The sequence below is a fragment of the Lytechinus variegatus genome, chromosome 14 (genome assembly GCF_018143015.1).
Source record: "Lytechinus variegatus isolate NC3 chromosome 14, Lvar_3.0, whole genome shotgun sequence".
Taxonomy (NCBI): Eukaryota; Metazoa; Echinodermata; class Echinoidea; order Temnopleuroida; family Toxopneustidae; genus Lytechinus; species Lytechinus variegatus.
Window position 1 is genome coordinate 5,114,155 of NC_054753.1, and position 22,338 is coordinate 5,136,492.

At 37.5% G+C, this 22,338-nt stretch overlaps 2 protein-coding genes across 4 annotated transcripts in view; both read right to left on the minus strand.

Moving 5' to 3' along the window:
* Positions 1-1,576, minus strand: part of LOC121427365 (beta-1,4-galactosyltransferase 6-like) — a 33,149-nt gene extending 31,573 nt beyond the window's left edge. Inside the window, exon 1 of the mRNA XM_041623721.1 lies at positions 1,224-1,576. Within this exon, the coding sequence (XP_041479655.1) occupies positions 1,224-1,353 (130 nt within the window). The 5' untranslated portion in view covers positions 1,354-1,576. The remainder of the gene's footprint in view (positions 1-1,223) is intronic.
* A 3,621-nt stretch (positions 1,577-5,197) lies between these two features.
* Positions 5,198-21,661, minus strand: LOC121427628 (hepatoma-derived growth factor-related protein 2-like). 3 transcript variants are annotated; one of them, XM_041624129.1, is made up of 2 exons: positions 17,359-17,646; positions 5,198-6,967 (listed from the first exon to the last, which is right to left on the minus strand). In XM_041624129.1, exon 2 carries the CDS (start codon positions 6,908-6,910, stop codon positions 5,396-5,398), a length of 1,515 nt encoding a protein of 504 aa, XP_041480063.1. In that variant the 5' UTR covers positions 6,911-6,967; positions 17,359-17,646; the 3' UTR covers positions 5,198-5,395. The 3 variants fall into 3 exon arrangements, with proteins under 3 accessions (XP_041480063.1, XP_041480064.1, XP_041480062.1); XM_041624130.1 differs by lacking the exon at positions 17,359-17,646 and adding an exon at positions 9,874-9,943; XM_041624128.1 differs by lacking the exon at positions 17,359-17,646 and adding an exon at positions 21,251-21,661 and having other exon boundaries at positions 5,199-6,967.
* Positions 21,662-22,338: the final 677 nt, after the last annotated feature.

Below are 22,338 nucleotides of genomic sequence, written 5' to 3' on the forward strand. Positions count from 1 at the left end.
TAACACCTCAGGGTGTGTCCTCTATTAACACCAATTGGTGTCAGTTTCAACACCGCAGTTTTTACAGTGTACCCACCCATTAACTCAAACATGTTAAAATACATCACAATGTGCATTCCACCCCACTGCCCACCCCCCCCCCCCCCGACATGAATTATGACCGGTATTATTCCCGGAATATTATTATTAATTACAATGAAGTGATTAAGCGGATATTGTCATCCATCGAACAGGCAGATTATTAAAACGTTGATTAAAGGGGGCTTCCACAATCGATCGTGCGATCGTCTGCGATCATTTTGGTCACAATAATATATGTTGCACACAAAGGCAACGGTTGTAAGCAGTCGGACAACCAATTGTGAAAGAGGCTTTAGACCTTTATTGTTTCACTTCTATAGTGTAGCAGGAAAAAGATGGTCGAGAATGACATATCAAAACTAAATGTTAAACTGTAAAATAAAATCAAAGAGTCACATGGATCTATGCGCTGTAGTTCATACACACACCATTCAGTTAAAATTAATCAAAGTAGTTTCTATACTAGAGACACATAGTGAAAATGAATACATCTTTAGAGAAAGAAGAACTTAGTACACTTACGAGTGAATCATCCAATATCGTTTTCATTTTAGAAGTAGCCATCTCTAATTTCAACCCGATTCAATTTCTTTCAAATTATGTTTAATTGTTTAATATTATCCAGTCCTCCCATTTGTGCTATATAATTTCATTTCTTTCATATTATTTTCCTGCACATAATCATTAATATAATCTGGTTTTATTTTTGAAATATATTGACATAAACAAACAACAAAGTTATATAACATGTCGATATACGAAACAAATTTGGCATGAGTGGAGAAACCGACAATGGTTACGTTTTCATGGTTCATTATTGAAACACAACTCATTTACCCAGGGTAGTTGCTCATACCTTGGTCACATTTGCTCTACGGCGGCCGTGCGGCGAGTCGAAAACAGTTTTAATTGTTTTTGCCCAACTACATATAGATGGTTAGAATTAAGATTAATAAAACGGCTGTTTTCGACTCGCCGTATGGCCGCCGTAGTGCAAATGTGACCAAGGTATTAACCTTTTACAAGAAAAGTAAAAAGGAAATAATCGAAAGGCATTTACCGCTAACAAGAAAGCGATTGTGAATATTAATTAGGTAGCAGTACGTATAAGAAATATTTGTCTCGGATTATTTCATTCTTACCTGCAATTTTGGAGGTAACATCAACCATGAATAAAAGCATGACCAACGATATGAAACTGACAGCGATAAAGCCGAGAATAATCTTTGATTTAGTCCATTTAATTCGTGTTAGCCTAGTAATTGACGGCATACTTTCAATGGGATAATTCACTCTTATTTTCTCCACTGCATTTCCCCACGATGCGATCTCCTACCATGCGAGCCTATTGAAAATCTCAAATTCTTGCTTAGCAGCATTTTAAGCGCCCCTTTCTTGTCGGAGTGAAAACTTTGAAAAAATGAGTCGCTTCGCCAACTTCTACTACGTGTGAGTGCGTACGAGTGTTAAGTACTGTGTGCAGTTGATTTTAGTACATACAAGCTATATGGGAAATCGCGGCTGTGCAGAGTTTTGGTGAAGGGGTTAGACAGGAAATGAACAAGGGTTGGCAAGCTTGAGAAATTATAGGCGACCCCTTCCTTACAAACACGATGATTCATGCATACAGTCAGCTATTTAGTCAGTTATAACCAGCTAAAAACATTGCACCCCCCTCGTAGACTGACCGATCGAGGTAGCCAAGGGATGCCATACTTTCAGATGATCAACAGGAGCGGCGCCAGGATTTTCTGATAGCGGGGGGGGGGGGGGGGCAGACGACCTTATGATGACGTCATATTTTCTTTAAATATAAAATTGAATCATATCGAGTGACAAAGTTATCAACACCTCTCCTTTTCATAATCTTCTTTTCTCTTCTTATTTTTCACTAGTTTGAACTCAGAGGTGTGGTCACCCACTTGCCTCCCCCAGTGGCGTTGTCCTCAATGGTCAAAGGATACTCTCACCACTCAACATTCATACATCTTTTGTGGTTGGTGGTGGAGGAGGTTGTAGTGGTGGTGGTAGTAGTATTAGTAATATTAGTAGTAGTAGTAGTAGTAGAAGTAGTAGTAGTAGTAGTAGAAGTGTAGTAGTAGTAGTAGTAGTAGTAGTAGTAGTAGTAGTAGTAGTAGTAGTAGTAGTAGTAGTAGTAGTAGTAGTAGTAGAAGTGTAGTAGTAGTAGTAGTAGTAATATTAGTAGTAGTAGTAGTAGTAGTAGTAGTAGTAATAGTAGTAGTAGTATTAGTATTATTATTATTATTATTATTATTATTATTAGTAGTAGTAGTAGTAGTAGTAGTAGTAGTAGTAGTAGTAGTAGTAGTAGTAGTAGCAGCAGTAGTAGTAGTAGTAGTAGTAGTAGTAGTAGTAGTAGTAGTAGTAGTAGTAATAGTAGTAGTAGTAGTAGCAGCAGCAGCAGGAGTAGAAGCAGCTGTTGTAGAATTAGTTAATCTGTTATCAGCGTAGAAACAGAAGAAGAAAAGGGGTGATTTGATTCGATGCAGGATCCTTTTTACTCAAAATTAAACAATTTGTTGAACACAAAAATTCTTGTACCGGACAGCGCCTAACATTACTTTTGTACACTATGAATGTAAACATGTGAGGTGTACACCATTAATGCTTTTTCTTAAGCCAGTTCGGAGTTCCATTCTGCGCATGATCAGAAGAAGGTCATTATTTTGTACAAAAGTGACATGGTGGTTTAATTTATTAGATAACACCAACTTTGGTGTCATGATTATTCATATATTCTTTTGAATTGTGTTTTTCATTAGATCCACATACACAACATTGCGTCCGCCAGCGACTGCTATTTCACATTGGCCAAGTACATTGTTAAAACATCATGCTAATGTATTTAAAGTAAAAATGCAACAAATACCTGCGTAGAGTGTTCATTGGTATGCTATTTTAGGTCTCCTAATGTTTGCAATTTCTGCATCCTGCTAGGTAAGGCATACCTGCATGATATCTTGCTTTGAAATCTGCCGAATGAAAGAAATTAAAGTTCATTTTACCAAATTGCCCAAAAGGTTACTCCTAACTGGTCTAGTAGACCGATTCAATTGTACATGACATTGTATACAGACAATCAATATGCATTGACTATCAATACGGAAGAGCGCCAGCTTTGCCTGTTTTTGTTAATTAAATCTACTTCGTATATTTTAAAAGGCAGATTGTAATTTGAGATAAGAAATTCTGTTTGCTTTCTTTCTCCTGTAGAGGACGTTCAAATGTTATTGACCCTATACAATATTCAATATTCTTTTCTTTCAATCTGAAGGACGTGAGTTCGATTCCCAACCATGGCGTGTTTTCCTTTAGCAAGAAATTTACCCACATTTTGCTGCACTCAACCCAGGTGAGGTAAATGGGTAATGGCAGGAAGTGATTCCTCAAAAAGCTGTGCGCACCGGAATCGAAGTCATGTGATCTTAAAAAAATCTTCACCAAAATCATTACCATGCAATTATTATCATCATCGCATTAATCATAATCATCATCATCGTCATCATCATCATCATCAACATCCTCATCATCGTCATCATCACTATCATCATCATAATCGTCATCGTTATCGTCACCATCACCAACTTCATCATCGTCATCATCACTATCATCATCATCATAATCGTCATCATTATCGTTGTCGTCGTCATCATCATCATCATCACCACCACATCATGATCATTGTCATTGTCTCCATCCATATCACCTGAGAATTTTCAACAAAATTATCATAATCATGATAATCGGCACCGTCACATTCATTGTCATTGCTGTCTTCATCATTGATATCATCATAGTCGTTGTCTTCATCATTGATATCATCATAGTCGTTGTTCATTGTCATTGCTGTCTTCATCATTGATATCATCATAGTCGTTGTCTTCATCATTGATATCATCATAGTCGTTGTCTTCATCATTGATATCATCATAGTCGTTGTCATCATCATTAAATACTCCCATCACCACAATCATCAACCATATCAACATATACGATGTTGAAAAACACAAATAAATTATGTTCATATCGATATATTCATTTATTATCTTTGCACGATATTCACCATTTGCAAATTGTAACAAAATGAGATTACGCAATATTGATAACAGCAAAATAATAATAATGCAGATTGAAACTCATTTTTCATAAATAGGGCATATAGGCTTTCATTAATATAGATAACATAACAAAATATGCTTTTCTGAGTGTAAATATAAAGATTGTCATAAATGGATCGGCAATATAGATATATGGCAAAAAAATGAAGAAAAAAAATAACTCTTTAATCCACAAAGGGTAATTCATAAGCTTCAATATTCTAAAGGTTTTGTTTTTAAACACGTTAACATGTTGGTATCAATAAGCATTTTTGTTTTCATTTATTTGATGCGAGATAAGAGTAATGTAGATAATAATTATGCCTTGCTGAAGGGCCGTGCCGGAAATTGAACCCAGGACTTCCACTATGTAATCGGGCGCCTTAGACCACTCGGCCACGGCACCTCGAAAGTAGGTTAACCGAAAACGAAAAGAAAGTCCGTTCTTTTGGAGCTGCGGTAGTCTGTTCGTACAATTAGTTCATTTTGCATACAAATGAATTGTCTTTCGTTTTTTGAATTATCGAATCTTTTTTTGTCTCCGGATTCCACCGTACATGTATGTATGGACATCTTGGTATGTTTTCAATTAGAGTGTTTCCGATGAGCGAACCGTGTCAGTTTTCTAACTTTATGAATAACGAACATCACCAATAAGAAAGGGAGTTCAAATATCGCATAGTATATATTTTGCAAATCTGTAAAGTGCTAAAAATTCTACATGGCATAACATTGGATATAAAAACATACATGGGTAATTTTATATAACAGATGGTCCTTGAAATTGCAAAAGAGTTATGGAATATCCGAAGACATCGGGGGTCCAACTGAAATCAAAAGACAGTGAACGACATTTGAACTAGCCATAACTGTTCAATTCTTAATTAATAGGATTTGGTTAAAAATTAAGACAAAGACTTGGATTAGGATTAGATTGGACGTAAGGGCTTCAGTTTAAATGTCATGTTTATATCCCAAACATTGGTGTAAATCCGTGACGTCATACTATTCAAGTGGGGGTTGAAACAATAGATCACCACCCCCCCCCCCCCCGGCTGAATAGGTTTAGCGCTTGGATTGACGCCAGTGATTCCAATTGTAGCAAATATAAAAGGATAGAAATTTCATCAATCATCATGGAAGCGTGATTTGGAGCAGCCTGTTATGTATATTAATCCCATGAGTTAGGCAATCTGTCAAGGTAATTTTGGGAGCCCCGTTGATTGACTTTTGTGCTTTCTTCTCTGCTCCTTCAGTTCCCTCAATAGCCTGCCCTCTACGTTGACAGGTGGAAGACTGATGGATGTTTGATCTCTTGATGTACGGGTTTTGTGTCTACCCTTCTCCGTTCGCATCTCAGGAAGTGTGATCCCGACCTTGGATCGAGCAAGCTGAAGACGCGCTACCACTTCCACCTGATGGATACTGTTCAGAGCCTCCTCATGGGGACTGATACTTCTTCTGTTGGCAATGTCTTCTTTAGTCCTCGTTGCTAGGTCGGACAATCGCTTCTTCATCATTCGGTCCCTACGATGAGCTGACTCTGTTCTTGAGACGTGTGCATCCGTTCCTCTATGCATTCCTTTCATAACAACTGAGCGCGCTTTCTGCTTTTTGTTCTTTCTAGGCTTTGGTTTCGTTGGAGGTTCGGGTGCTTTCGGTACCGCCGTTTTCGGTGTCGCGCGTTCGCTCCCTTCCGGTACAGTGGGTAAGGTCCTGTCAGTGTCCTTTCGTAATCGCTTCTTCCGTTTTGGCGCGATTGGTTCTTCAGTGCTCTTTGTTGGGGAGCTTGCCAGAAGGGAGATAGCGGATGATATGGGGATCAAGCCTTGTGGTGGAGGGCGGCTGTCTGGACGTGACTGTTCATCTTTGCTTTCGTTTTGCGGCACGGAACTTTCAAGAGGTTTTGATGATTCCGTTGCCGTCTTTGGATGTTCTGGGTTGGAATCAGGCGGCACGGATTTAATTGATGCGTTTGGTTCTTGTGTGTTTTCGCTCTCTATTTCTGACGCTTGGGCAGACTCTTTGATCGCGGAGATGGAAGCCTTCTTGAATTGTTTATGTACCAGTTTGACCAGATTCGCAAAGTCATTTCCAGCTGGTTTTTCTTGGGTTGTCCCTGCTACAGCACCACCTTCAGCGGAGTCTTGTGCTTTGGCCATAGCCTTAAGAGGAGCTAGCCATTTGCTTTTATATTTGGCTTCTCCGCGCATTGCTTCCTTTGTTGCTTTCGCGTCCACGGCCTTCAGCTCAGTGGTGAGATTCGAAGCGAGGAGTTTCGAATTCGGGCCTTGCAGCTGTTCGCAGAGTTTCCCCAACTCGACCTGTTTCTTTCTTAGCCTTCTGTACTCCATCTTGAAGATCGGTGATTGGTTCCCACAACGTAAGCGGCTCTCGAATTCGGACTCTTTGCTACTGTACTGCCGTTTGCTTCGGGCAATGTCGACAAGAGCTACGCGCATCTCGTTCTTGATACGGAACAGTTCTTTGAGTTGCGCGTCGCTCAGCTCACTGATATCCCTGTGTTTCTGTACCAGCCGATCCTCCTCGTACTTATTTCTGAGATTGAGGCGATCAAAGGAGCGAGTGCTGTTCTGGCGAAGGGAGCTCCATCTTTCTACGGCTGTCTGGTATTGTCTGGATTTCCGAGTTATCATCGGCGGTTTAACCATGACGTCACTTGATGTCTGTGGTGCCGTCGTCGTAGTCATGGTGGCGGGGTTGCTAGGTGGTCCCAACGGCCACACTCGAAATCAAGGAAGAAGATTCTGCAAAGAATAACAAAAAAGAACGGATTACAATTTTAATAATGTAAATGGGATGCACAGAATGGGAATAAACTATTCTGCAGACACACATCATTAGTTTTCGCACTTCGCACATTGCATAAAGCAGAATCTGAGATAGTGAGACGAGATTCACATTATACTGCGGCTGTCTCCTTGATACAGACATAGGCCCGTATTTTGAAGTCAGGTTTAAATTAGACCATGATCTCACTCTGTGCTTAAATTATGGGAAGCCAAAAATGTCAAAAATTTTCCTTACATTTTATGTTTCTTATGCGTATTATGTTTATTGTGCTCTTTCCTAAAGACTTAAGAATGATTTGAGAGAAAAATGAGCTGATACATTGAAATTATATTGTTAGAGACTTATGCCACTATCGACTATCCATAGCCAAACCACAATTTTAAACCAGAATTCAAATTAAACCTGACTTCAGAATACGGGTCATAGAGTCTACCATTCACTCTAGATATGGTATAATAATTTAATTGGGTAAAAGTGTCAAACATGCAAATATGAGTCTGTAAACGAGGGCGGTGGCAGATTATTTTAATAGAGGAAGTCGAGTATAAGCACCTGAAACCCCTGAAGCCCCTGAACCCCCCCCCCCTCCAGAAAACACAACGTGCTGGCCACCGAACACCATGCGATTCGCATGCGATTGGTTTACGACCAGATATTGGAATCAAATATGATGCTAATATTAAGACATGAATTATCTAAACGTGTATCATATTCTAAACCATCGTACGATACTGATGTTCAAATCTGTGACTATGCTAGCATTCTTATAATTTAGAATAAAAGCGAATTTAATATTAGTGATTAATGACGTCATTGCAATCGTACGATTGGCTACGATTTGAAACCAATTTGACCTTTACTCCAAAATAAAGGCCTGCAATCACCCAAAGTGTCATGTTGGTCTTCTTTCAGTTAATATGAATCTCAAATAAAAAAATACACTTTTTCTCCACATTTCCAGAAAATGAGCAAAATGCGATTTGTTTCAAAATCGGATGGTGGTTCAGTCGTAAGTCATTTTCCAAAGTATTAAATACACCTACATATTTTCTTAACTTTCGTCAATACTTTGTCGAATCACTATTGCGTTGGTTTTATATATATATATATCCAAACCCCAAACTTTGATTTTCAAGCTTTTTCTGATCACTATTCTGGTATCGGATTCTGGTGGATCTTAATATTTTACTCAGTCTGAAAACTGTTGCTAGGCAACGACCTCTTTTCGCACCAGGTGATCACATGGAGTAGATAAATATTCATGATATATTCAACCATTTGCTGCCAGCATTTTAACATTTTTTCGCCTCACCTGTGTGATTGAATAGGTATCAATGTAGAAAGTGATAACAATCGAAACAAGAATTATTATAATATTGATGATAATAATAATAATAGTAAAAATAATGATGATGATGATTAAAATGATGGTGATGATAATGATAGTTATTACAGTAATAATATCAACCACAATAATGAAACAGATAAATAAATAAAGATGGTTAAGCAATTGAATTATGTGATAACTATATCAATAATATGTTTTAAAAAATCCTCATATCTCTGATCAACTCCTTAAATTTTGCCATAACAGCAGAACCTGCCTACATGTAGGACCAATTTCCGCGAAAGAAAGTCAACTGAAAGGCATTCATGAAACGATGAAAAGATGAGCATTTCAGGAAACAAAATAGTTGGTGATTTTTAATTACAATTGTTATAAGCTACTGAAATCCTTGCATCTGATTGGCAAAGAGCATATTAGTCAGTGAATATCAATGATACACACCAGGTGGGTGTTTCATAAAGCTGTTCGTAAAATTACGAACGACTTTACGCACGATTGGAACACGTTCTTAGGTCATAACTTAAGTACATAAAGGTATCATATAGCATAAGAAAGGGTCACGAGTCGCGCGTATAGTCATTAGTAATAGTACCTTCGAACAGCTATATGAAACACCCACCAGAAGTCGGGTATTTGAAGGATATATCTCTCTCTAAAATAGGATTATATAGTCTAGGAAACACATTCAACCATCACATCTACACAATTGAAAGAAATGTGGATAAAAGACAAAATACCACCGAACTCTACTAACATCATGTATGCAATTGTGTGTATAGATGTAGGCATACTATAGGCCCTATATTATCATGTATACATGGGACAGGTCTTATGAGCATTTTTAATGAAATTGGTGCCCTAAATCCATAATCAATTTCAAATTGTAAAAACAAAATCTATAATTGACTCAGTCATTCGGTAAATTTTAATGAGCTCACAAATTTCTTTCAAAAATCGTCTACAATTTGAGGAAACTGTTCATTGATGTTCAATAGATAATTATGATGAGATTATGCAATTTGAAATTCTCACATCGTGACAAGAGACACCGTGTATAGCACTGGCCGATCCAGGAGGGGGGGGGGGGCACAGCCGGCCCGTGCCCCCCCCCCTTGAGAGCCAAAGTTAACATTTGTAATGTAAAAATGCCATTAAAACACACATGTGCCCCTTTGAAAGTCATGAAAGTGAAGAGCTTTTTTTTTTGCTTGTCAAATTTTCCTCGAGAAAATGTGCCCCCCTTGAAAAATCCTGCATCCGCCCCTGATATATAGGTTAACAAGATGTAAACCAGTAGAATGTACACCCCCACACACAAGTTTATGTTGAGGGTGTGTGATAAACTCTCTCAACAGAGTTTAGTAGTCAACTCTGTACTTTCCTCCCGACTTTTGGTGCAAAAAATTTACCCCGAAAATTCCGAGATAAGATGCATATTATTGAACACTGTTAAAAGATTTTAGGACTATTTCTAGTTTGCTACAGAAGATGAGCAAATACAAGCTGGTTTACCGAGTAACATGAACATCTCAGATGATTCCACGGATGATAAAACAAAAGAGGGTCTTGAAAATTTCGACACTTTCTTAAATAGATGATCGAATCAGGCTCGGGCTGAGGATAGAATGGGCCGACGAGCTCCCAGTCAACATTAAAAGAAATCACAAATTTCAAGACAACAGACTAAATCTCCAAACGTGGAAAAGTCACGAAGTCACAATGAGGAATATTAAGGTATAGGTTCATCGTAGTCGTGGACTCAAGGTAGTATATAGGATTGGTAGACAGACCATACTTGATTTCCATGCAGCTCGAGCGGGTTGGAATAGGCGACACGACGGAATGCACAGACCATGAACTTCTCAGTCATTTCCCCTTGAAACGGCTGGCATCCAAAAGAATATATCATAAAATATATAATCTTTCCTCCTAAAACAAAATGCAGATGGAAACCATTTATAGATCCTCGCAACATATACGCTGCCTCTTATGTAAACTTTGACGGCACACTAAACTTGGCTGAGGATAAAACGTTGACCCGAAAATACTTTTGATGGTTATCGTTGCCATGACAACATAGTCCGCTGGGGGTGTCGTATTCTGAGGGTCCCATTCAGGTAATGGGACATGGTTCGTTGTACAAGACCAAGGGATGGTTTCAAAGCTTTGGAATCTTTCAGAAATTGTGACAGGGCTGTTAAACGTTCTGAATAGGCTTTGTGCTCGGAATGGGTGATAAATGAGAACGATTTAAAAGGGATATTGAGAATGAATTATCAAAATTGCGGGATTGACCTTGGGGAACACACACACACACAATCTAAATACATGTAGCTTCCCGTAGGCAGAAATGTGCTTTGACGTGGCAAATCTTAAACAAAAACATAAAATTCTCCCCGAGGTTTAATTGATTATATTGATAATGACAATTAATCGGTTGGTTGAGTTGGGATAGTTAATACAAGCGACGTTTTTCTCTCCGAGTTGAAGGTCGCGAACGCATGCAGACGTAGCGCACTATAAGGCAAAACAAGCAAAATTACAGTGATAGATAGAATCTGAAAAAATATATGAACGACGTGATTGCCGAATACAATACCACGGATCAATATATCAATTTTGGATAAATTCGTTTAAGATAAGAAGATACATGCATGGTGATATGATAGTCTATTGTACATAACTCTACACATCATATCTCATCAGCCATGTCAGTGAACGATATGCTCGCTCGAATGAAAAAGTATCAATTATGTGTTGAATGAAATTAATGGATTTGTCAATATTACACACGATTATCCGATATATTTGTAGATCAAATGAGATATTATTGATTTCGTGATAAGAGAGAGAGGGGGGGGGGAGGGGTATCACTCATCTTAAAAGGTTGTACTTCATCGATATATCTAGATTAAAATCTTTCATCGTTCAGTGGGGTATCAACATCAGTCATTTCAATATAGGGGCAACCCCACCCCGTGATATTAGACAAAAATCAATGAAAGACGATGATTAATTGATCTGACGAAATTATTCAATGAATTTAAGTCATTGACACCGTCAGTAGATATAGAAATAGTGCTAAATAAACATAATAATATCTAGCTTTATATAGATAATATTTTCTTTGAAGAAATGATTCGGGAACGTATTGACGGTTCTTCCGAAAGACCTGATCAGATGCTTGCCCGACATATACAAATTCGCAAGTAACTTAAGTATTGATTCATCCTTTCATTGATTACAGAAAACAGAGATAACGAAATCTGGTCATCAGGGAAAATAGTCAGAAAAAATTACTCCTTGAAATAAGGTTTAGATAGTAGGCCTAGTTTAACGTGGCTGTTTGTGTCTGATATGCTGAAGTTTTGCCTGGAATCTTATCGGAAATTTATTTCTATATAAATCATCATTACCCCCCCCCCCCCTCGAAATGATTGGACATTTAGAATCATTCGTAGGGTGCAGAACAACCCCATTCTCTGGACGGGCAACTTAACCCCCCTCCCCTCTCCCCAGCGAAACCAAGTTGATATACATGCACATGTATCCATGGGTGTCGATCACGGGTGGAGGGATGTATCCCCCCTAATATTTGAAGTGGGGGATGGCCTGTATTATCACCCCCCCAATAATCTAGGGTAGAAAAATTATAACAATGATGATGAAAAAATGAAAAGTTTGAGATACCAACTCGATTTTGATTTAAAATCGTGCTCAAAATGTCTGCTTTTCAGATTGGAATATAAAAATTTTCAGCTCGCGCTTCGCGCTCGCATCATTTCTGTACCGAAACCCCATACTTTTCATGATTAAATAGGTGAATAGAATGTCCCGTTTTCAGTTCTATACCTCAAAAGAACTCCCGCTTAGATTTGCAATAATCTTTTGTTGGATACATATCTTGTTCTTTATTAAAAGCGTCAACTGTCTTTTTTCCAGATCGAAATATCAAAATGTTCAGCTGGCGCTTTGTGCTCGCATCTATTGTTCTTCTAGATACCCATCTTAATCATTGGTACAAAAAATGCTTAGAATATCAAACTGTCACGTCAGAATATAAAGAAATTTCAGCTCGCTCTCTAGTGAGATACATGTGCATGTATCTATGCTCCTCATGAGTTACTACAAACAAACCTAAACACGTACATTTTCCTGTTTTCATGTCATACTAAAAATTTCAGCTCGCGCTTCGCGCTCGCATTGTTGGTGAGGGTGAAATATGTGTCTCTTTTTCATGAGTCACATATATATATATATAATATAGGCCTATGTGTGTGGGGGTGTAGGGGTGTGTGGGTGAATTTGTTCGTTTTGTATGATAGAGCGCCTTTGGAACGTTGATTCATGATTTTGCCCCCCCCCCATCTAAAAAATTGGTCGACGCCCCTGTGAATACATCATATGCTCAATAAACAGATCACTTTGTACATGGTCCAGACAATTTTTGTCATTTTTTCTTTCGTATGAGTTTAGAATAGGCTAACTTGTAACACAAATTGAATTTTCAAAAAAAAAAACTATATAAGTACAGTACACTACAACGATGAAGGAATTTCCAATAACACCATGCATATCGATCACTCCCAAATGTCCTATAACTTGTGATTTTAGTGGGGGTAATGTTGAAAGATCCCCATCCACAAGAACTTTTGTGTTGATCACCCCCCCCCCCAAACCAAGAATACCGATCGACACCCATGATATTAACAAGCAGCAATAATAAAAGATAAAGGATAAATATTTGGAATTCAAATGTACAGGACTTCTGCCCTTTGATTATGTGATAAAATATGTACCCTCGCATAAATAGGGTTGTAAAAAAAACTCAATCTAACATAAAAAAAAATCATTACATCATTGGCCTATAAACATAATTTACATGGCAACATATAACCATGGAGATGATTGTAATCCACGTACATTGTGTGTTTGATCATGGGATTCCAAATTGACTAAAGTCATACATGAACAATTATACTTCGGAGTAAAATTGATTAATCCAAAATGACTAACATTGTGTGTCCTTCAAAACTAATATTCAGAACGGTGTTGTTGTGAGGGCAAGTTACAACGGCATTTATTTAGAAATCAAACAGATTGAAATTCTATTTGAACGAGAAAACCAGAAATTCTTTACACGAATTTTCGGCACCATTTTTCCCTCTTGTCACAACTCATCACATTTGAATTTTGAAATATACATGGGATGTCTCAATAATCTCAAACGGCTATCACTTTCTTATTGCAGTTCCTATTTCTTTCATACATTCACTATATTATTTCTTTTCTGTATTTTTCCTTTCGTACAAGCAATTATTACAAGATTATATATATATTCTTCTTTAATAGGTTCAAGGTATAAAATAGCTCAAAAACACATTCTTACCACAAGATCTCCAAACCACCACCATGTCATGAGCCATTAGAACTTCGTCTGACTGCAAAATGGAGGAAATGATATCTGCGATTTTTCAATGACTGATCAGATCAAATATTCATTTCTTCGAAAAGAAATCGTCTTCAAAAGTCCTCAAGATTTCGGTCAATATTATCTCCCTCTAATCGATAACACTCGAGTTATAGGTCCGTGTCGATGGCTTCAATATTATTTCTCTTCGATTGCTCGAGTGGCATCGTGTTATCTATTAGAGAAACTCGAGTGGGTGCTTAATTGCTTTTTAATTGGGCCAGTTGATTAAGCAAATCATAGATGGTCTGCTCTCTTAACGAACTTTAGACAGAATCAACTTGTGTCTTTTGAAAATAACGATGTCAGTTTCGGCACGAAATACTAGCTTGAGAGGAAAGGTGAGACGAAAAGTAACGAAGGTCTCGACTCGGCGATCTCCGGTGACCGAGTGACATACCCGAGGGGTACTTCGGGGAGGAGGGCGTGCTGGAATGTATATCAACATCATAAATGCGGTCAAGGGTCATGGAACATCATTTTTTTATAGTTATGTCACTCAAGTGAGACTAAGCCCACCCCCCCTCTCCTCTCTCTCTTGCTCTGAATGTCTCTCCCTTATTTTTTGTCTGTTTGTTTGTGTATTTGTTTGTTAAATCCTGTTTCCACTGGCGAATGCGAGAGGGGCTTGGAGCAGTTTCCCACTCTCCCTAAAAAAAATGAACCCATAAAATCCACGACAGATCGGGTTAAGAGCAAATGATTGAAATACAAGTGGGCTAATTATTATTCTCTGGATATGTCAAACTCTGTGTCTGATTTCCTTTTTTAATAATGTAAAAACTAGGTTGCTCTCTTGCTTCGCTAAATCACAAATCTTCATACCCCCTGCCTCATTACGCCACACCCTGTTACAAAATGTTTTCATAAAATTATCTTTCATGGCACTGTTTATTTGCGTGGTCTATGTCTTTTTATCATTGACCGCCAAATCCTCCATTCTGAGAAACATCTCACTTGAAAATATGCAAAGGATTTCGAAAGAAAAATACTGAAACAACTAGAATTGGCAATATAGGGGGTACGTCAGGGGAAAACATGTGATTCTACAGTTACCATGGAAACAGGACGCTCAGTCGTCGGGCAGACGCCAATTTCAGGAGAGTCGGTCCATGATCAGGTCATCGGGTCATTCGGCACCCGCCGGCCGCGACCACTCTTATGCTTCATGATCAGCATACGATGGTATCGCAGAAAAGTGAAAGACATCATGGACATTGTAGAGAAATAAAGGAGTGTCTGGATTGAATTTGTTCCGATTTTTAGAGTGACAGAAAAAAAATGACAAGTTGAAGATGTTCTATCTATCCTTAATAATACCCATGTCCTATGCCGAAGCCAGCGAACCCGGGAATGGGGCGTACTCCCTCCCCCCTCTATTTGGAATTTAGTATACATGAAGCCTTTGGGATCGATAATGTCGTCCTCCCCCCTAAATAGAGGTACCGAGGAGATACTCATGAACAACGAGAGTTTTTCATTTTCTTGGTGATGATAATAATTCCCACTTTCTAGGTGATAATAATATATGATCAATAATGTGAATTTCATTGCTATTGGCATGATTGGTGTTTTCTAACATTTGTTTATAGGTTCCCAAACCAGTTTTTGTTTGGTAAAAGTACCACGGTAATCCTACATGTAGTTTATTAACTTTTGTATTACAGTATATCTACACAATCAACCGCGTTGACACCCCCCCCCTCAATATTCAAAACGCACAAGCCATATCCAATATGAATTTGCCTTTTGACATTTATTGTGTGAATAACATTGCATTTTGCCCCCATACACATCATGCACATCATGCAATCATACTGAGATGTGTTGTGTGGCTCGTATGTACCCATAACAAACAATTTAGGGCAAATATTGACAGTCATTTCTTGTGTTTGTTCGGCTTAAACTAAAGGAGGAATGTTAAGGGTTCTTGTCTGTTCTTAAATGAATTGGTTGCTATATGCATGAGGTGAAAGGGAGTGAGAGTGTGTCGAAATGTTTGTCTTTCGTTTATTCCGAATTTCTGTTTCCGTGTGTTCGTCTTTTCATAATTATTTTCTAGGAAATTGTCACTGTTTCGATTTTTTCTTGAGTTCGTCATCATTGGCTGCCCGTTATCATGGCGACCATATCGTTGATTTCAAATCGATCTTGAATCGTAATGATTTTTGTCCAGTTTTGCCTGACTTTCAGTCTCATCTGAGAAGTTTTCCTAATAACCGCTTTAAACTCTTAAACGGGTTGAGAAAAATCCACGAATTAAAAAAGAACAAGCAGGTTTTTCGATAAAATATGAAGTTAAACATGGATAATGGTTAAACGGCATTTCACACAGCATTACGCGAAGCTCACACAACATTAAGCAGTGGCGAAATGAACCAAAAAATTTGAGGGGCTGGATATGGCGTATCGGGCAAAATTTTCGACATTTTTATTTCAAAAATCCCAATTTGTGAAATACTCAGAAAATAATATCATATTTCACCATTCTCGCTTTCACTTTCTTTCCTTTTCTCTGTTTTATTTCTTGGTCATGAAAAATTTGGGAGTGCAAGCGCCCCAAGCCCCCCCCCCCCCGCCCTCATATTATGTACGCCATTGCCATTCTGTGATACTTTACCCAATAATCAAAATACATGTCCATGTTTTCAGCCAACCCATGCAATATGGAGAAACCGTTTGTTCAGATTATTGAGATTCAGTGAGGCCTTTTGCCGATTCCTTATACGTTTTTTATTAGTGTATCACAATCAAGTAAGGATGTAAGAGCGTTCATATAATTTATTTCATCACAGAGTCCATGCATAACATTATATTCATCCCTACACAGTGTATGAATGAAAGTGGTGAAATGGAAATTGGTTACGTAATCCTTCGTAAGTATAATTAAGTGTCTAAATACATCCTATCGTATATTGATTATCAAATATTGTGTGAAAGCAAATATTTCATCTTGATGACGGCGACAAGCGACCTAAATTTCTCGCCCGAGTAATCATTATTCTTTATGAATTATTTCATTGAATCAACAACCTCAATTAATGTTTAAAGAGCCGATCGACTACTATCCACTCTAAAACTGTCAATGCTCGATCACAAATTAAAAAGGGTTGATTAAAAATGACCCCATTTTCATACAACATTTGTTAAATTGCTATATATATCCAACACAATAATTGTTCGACTTGGGATGATAAAAGTTGTTTCATCATTCTACTATATTAAAAGTGTTAGAACATATGAAAAATTAGTCATTTATAATAATGATCTTTTAAATTGTGATAAGATTTTAGTTTTGAGAGTGTAGCAACCAAAGGTAGCAACAATCTTATCGACTAGGTCAATACACTTTTAAGATGGTCAGAACAATATCGGTTTACTCTTTATAAAACTGTTAAAAGGGGAAGCAAAAAGAAATACCCATCGTTTGTTTAAAAATAGGCCTAAATTATTATAAATGGCTTCCTTTTTTTGACTGACTATTAAAACTAAATCAAATTTTGAAACAGTAATATTCGTATGCTCACTTCAACGACGATCGATGGCAGGATGTTGAGATGTTCTTGTATTGCAGGAGAAAAATCGTTTTCACAATAATCAGTTTAAAAGAGTGTTTTGTTCTCCTTGTCAAGACGAATCAGCTCCACTCACAAATTAAACCCCCCAAATGAAATAAACGAAATATATAGTATGCTCTCGAACACAATGAGAATCATATGATATGACGTCACTCACGTTGACCACGCCCTATCACTTCTAAGAAGATTTAATGCGAAGACGATGCATGACCTTGGTTTGACTAACCCCTTATAGGGGTTTAGTCACACCACCAAAGCTGACTCCAAATCGACCGACGAAGTTCTATTATTTCAAATAACGGACAATTAATAGCTTTGATCTACCTGGTGTAAATTTCGCACAAAGGGTGTAAATGTGGCGGCATCCAAATCCCTTGTCTGACTGTCTGTACTCCTAAACTTTCACCCACTGGCGGAACAACAAAAACAAGATGTCACCAAACTAAATATCAATTTAACAAGTGGCTGTGAAATGTTTTCTTTCATTTGCAACGTGCATGAAGCTTCTTTTCATGACGCCGACCGCATTGTAAAACTTACATTAGTAGTGAACATACATTATTCAATGTGATACCCCATGTGCAATAACTTTCTCTGCGTGCAAATAATGCAACAATTGCTAAATGCATTGGGCCGGTTATTTATCTTTGCAAAGAGCCTAGGGATACGTCAGTAATTGATATTCGAAGAAATTAGAACAACAGATTGTCGTCACAAATACGTACATGTATAATTACAGGCATATTGTAACTATTTCCCTGGAGTAACAGGCCGGGAAGCATGACGAAGGGAGAATGTTTAAAACACCGTAACACCGTGAATCGAAAGCGATTTAAAGTAATCAATTTGGAAACCTTTCTCATTATTGTTTTGTGCTTATGTAAGAGGTTTATGTTTGCGAATAACAATAGTCATCAATTAAAATTTATTTTTGCAAGACACAAGTCTGTAAATACGTCAGAGAGAGAGCTTTTCTTAGGGCTATCAAATTAATAGCAAGGGTATCTAGGGGTTAACTTTGTTTATCGGTATCGTCATGTCTTGAAAACCAGAACGAAACAAAAAAATGCAATTTATCGAATAAATCGTAATTAAGACAAATAACCGAGACCATTATTTGTAATATTTTTTATGGATAGTTATGCATACATGACTTGTATACCGTTGTTTTTACCAATCTGTGGCCGCAACAAGATATCAGTTCCCTTTCAACTTTTCCTCCATCCCCTCCCCTCCCCTCCCACCGGCATATATATAGATTTGGGGCTTTAGGGGCATGCACCACCCCCCACCCCCAGTTCCACGACCAAATATAACAAGGAACAGATGAAATTAAAAAAAAAGAAAAGGGCGAAATAAGTTTTTATGTACTTAGTGTTGTCCAAAATAAACCTCACAACATAAGCTTTTCTTATTTAAAAGGTCAATATGCCATGTTTGGTCGCTCATATTTCTATATTTGTGTTTCTAACCCTTTTCCCTACCCCCCCCCCCTCCTTCTCACAGCCGTGACCCCGAAGAAAATAAGATTTTGCGTATCGGTTATAAACGTCGTACAGTTTTGCTGTTTATCAATGCTCTTTAAAAGCTCCTTATTCATAAATATAATCCACTGTAATATCGAAATACCCATTCGCAAAAGGCCCTTAAATATTTTCTCGACCCTCGGGCATCATTGGAATTGGTGATTTGTTGATCTTCTTAAAACCATTTCATCATAACATCGTGCATTCTCATTTGAAATAAAGATTAACATAATATTCTAGCTTCAGGTGCGGTATCATCGCAATAGCTAACATTTACGCTCCTGTTTTCAAACAAGCTGAAGTGGGGACATGGAATGAAATAACAATTAGTTGTCTATTATTGCGCAACACCAGTTGAATGTATTCTTTGGCGTAACAATTTCCCAAGGGATTACAAACTACTTATCATGTATCTCTATTGTGATTTGAGTTATTCTTTTCTTGCTTGTAACCATCGGTGAAGAGAAGATACAAAACCAAGCAATCAGAGCATTTTCACTCCCCACCTTCGATTCTTCCTCTGTCGCTCTCCCTCTCCCTGCCTCTTTCCCCTTCTTTCTCTTCTTCTTCTTCTTCTTCTTCATCATCATCATCATCTTCTTCTTATTCTTCTTCATCTCCTTCTTCCAGTTATTCTTCCATGTTTGTTGATCTCTCAGATCTGTCTATCTTTCATGTCTTAAGACGAATTAAGAACTGTTACAAATCCTGGTATTTCTTTACCTTTCGGATAAGTCGTTCTGCTTTTGGAAGGGATTTCTTAAAAAAAAACCCCGAATTTTTAAAGAAGCACAATCGTTACAATGCACAGTTTAGCAAATGGGTAGTACTTTCTCAATAAACATGGTAAGTCTGTCGTCGCTCAACCCAATTTATACAAGAAAGACATTGTCGTAAGACAATTGGTTATTTCTTCCACTCAAAAAATGCATTATTAATCATGGTTATTTGTATTTATGCAATAACAGTACGAAGTCATGAAACAAACTAGTAGGGGAAATGATATATATCATTATTGTTTCAGGAAAAAGTGTGTATGTGTGTGTGTATTTTAGTTTTGTCAGACGTGTATCAATCAGGTATGATTATTTACGTCTGGGACCGACCTTTAACGTCACCATCCGAAAGACGTGACCAGGGCTCGAACCTCGAACCTCTGCATCAATTTTGTAACTTCCCCACAGCTTGGATTACAGGCGCACGCCACAACGCCCAGTTAAAGAAACATATACATATATATATATCAACACTGAACATAAATCTTAAATAGCAGTTAAGGGTTCGACTACAAATGATGATGTATGGATACATCCGTAGAGCAAAAACGATGTTCAGGTGGCAAGGAGTTATCCGACGTTATGGGAAATAATAATTCAATTCATATATTTGAAAGAAGAAACGTGAAAAGTTCCTTCTCCATTATTGTCAGAAGCTAAACATGCAGAAAAAAAACACATTAAACTTATGAAAATAATGGAAGCATCTATAAAGAGATAGATTATGTGCATGGATCAAATAGAAATATTTGACAGAAGTGAAAATGAAATTATACCAAAATAAAATAATACGAATAAAAGCCTTGCTCGCATAAAATTATTTGGAATTGACAAATTTCTACAATCAAAATTAAAACAGAATGAGCTAGCCATCCACGTATCCATCACCGGAAAAGTATTTTTGACACCAAACAATTCTTTTCTGATCAATGGATATAAAAATGTGTTTTTGGTTTGTTGGGTAATATGTGCTTTTGGATTGTTAAATATTAATGGGATCATCGCTTTGATCTACCATGACTCCCACTCCTAAGCATGCGTACAGAAATTAAATTCAACAGAATAAAACCATAGATGGAGTGACCAGGAATTACAGGCAACCACCTTCTTCCTGTATCAGATGATGATGATGATGATGTTGTCCGTTGACAGGAAATAACGATTATGTTTGAAACACAATCGTTATTTTCTGTCAATAGTCATATTGTGATGATGGAACCAATAAAACTTAGAAACAAAAAAAAGTTTTAGCAATCAAAATATATTCGGAGACGGGAGAAAATTATCCGAACTAAGGACCAGGAAAACAGCCGTCATAACAGGATAATAAAGGAGAAGAAAAATAAAACAAAAAAAATGCGTTGGACTCAATCTAATATCATGATGAATATGCAACGCAAAAATTATCATTTCAGCGTTCGTTACATGTGTACAATGAGAAATTAGGTAACCTCTGATTACAAGATCGTTAACTTTGTGACAATTATTTACATATACATATTTCATATTAATACATATATATATCTACATAATACTTACAATTGTATTTAAGTTTGATGACATTCGTCCCTGTAGCACGCTGGAAAGGTGTCTGACAGATAATCCATAAAATCAATCCGTAAAAATGAAAGAAATATTCCAGAGTTTATTAGCCCCCAAACAAGTCCTGAAGATACATATATAATCGGTGTTAATGGTATCGACCAGCAAATCTACGATTAGATCAATCTGATGAGAAATCCACTGATAAGATGCATTGAAGAGCTGTCGTGATTCACACCACATCTGTCATTGTCATTGTTATTAACGCTCTATGATTATGAAATCATATCGCTATCACTCTTGGTAACACCGTCAACAGCTCCCCAGTCTGGCTTTCACAAACCACCACTGAATCCGACCCCTCTTCTCTTTCTAAATCTCCCTCTCCCCCTCTCTATTCGCTGTTTCCTTGTATCTCATTGTAACGCATTCTATTCTAATTGCTCAACGAAGCGCTCCGCGGTCGGCTCATCTCCGATAGCACAACAAACGATCGATAGCAATCCCTTTGTCGTCTGGTCATGTTCGTCTTGTCACATCGGCTCGAATGGGGGTCTTCCTTTCTTCTGATTTTCTTTCATCGGGTTTTCATTAACATTGGAATTGACACCAAGGTTATAAAGCTGATCATTTGGTTTAGCGACATAAATATTTAAAATGCAGGTCGATAATGCCATGTTTACAATGTTTTCGTTGTTTGTCGTCTTGTAATGTCCCCTCAAGACATCCAGCAAAGCGCAGACGTAATCCAGGGGGGGGGGGGACTGAGATTCTTATTTGGGGGGAGGAGGGTGGGTTTATTTATGTGTGTTAGTATGAAAAATGAAATGAGTAGTGATTTTGATTTTTCATTTGAGGGAGAATTAGAAAAATTCAAATATGATATGCATGCATTAATCATGATTATGAACCATTCAAAAACTTCAAGCTATTTTTAAAGGAGGCATCTTTCATAATTTTGGTTACATCAAGATCAAGGTGTGATGCAGCTACCGATGAGAAATTTTGTTCTAATAAATGATATTTTGAATAAAATAATGCAAAACAAAAGATTAATAGTTGTGGATTCTTTTATATCTGTTGAT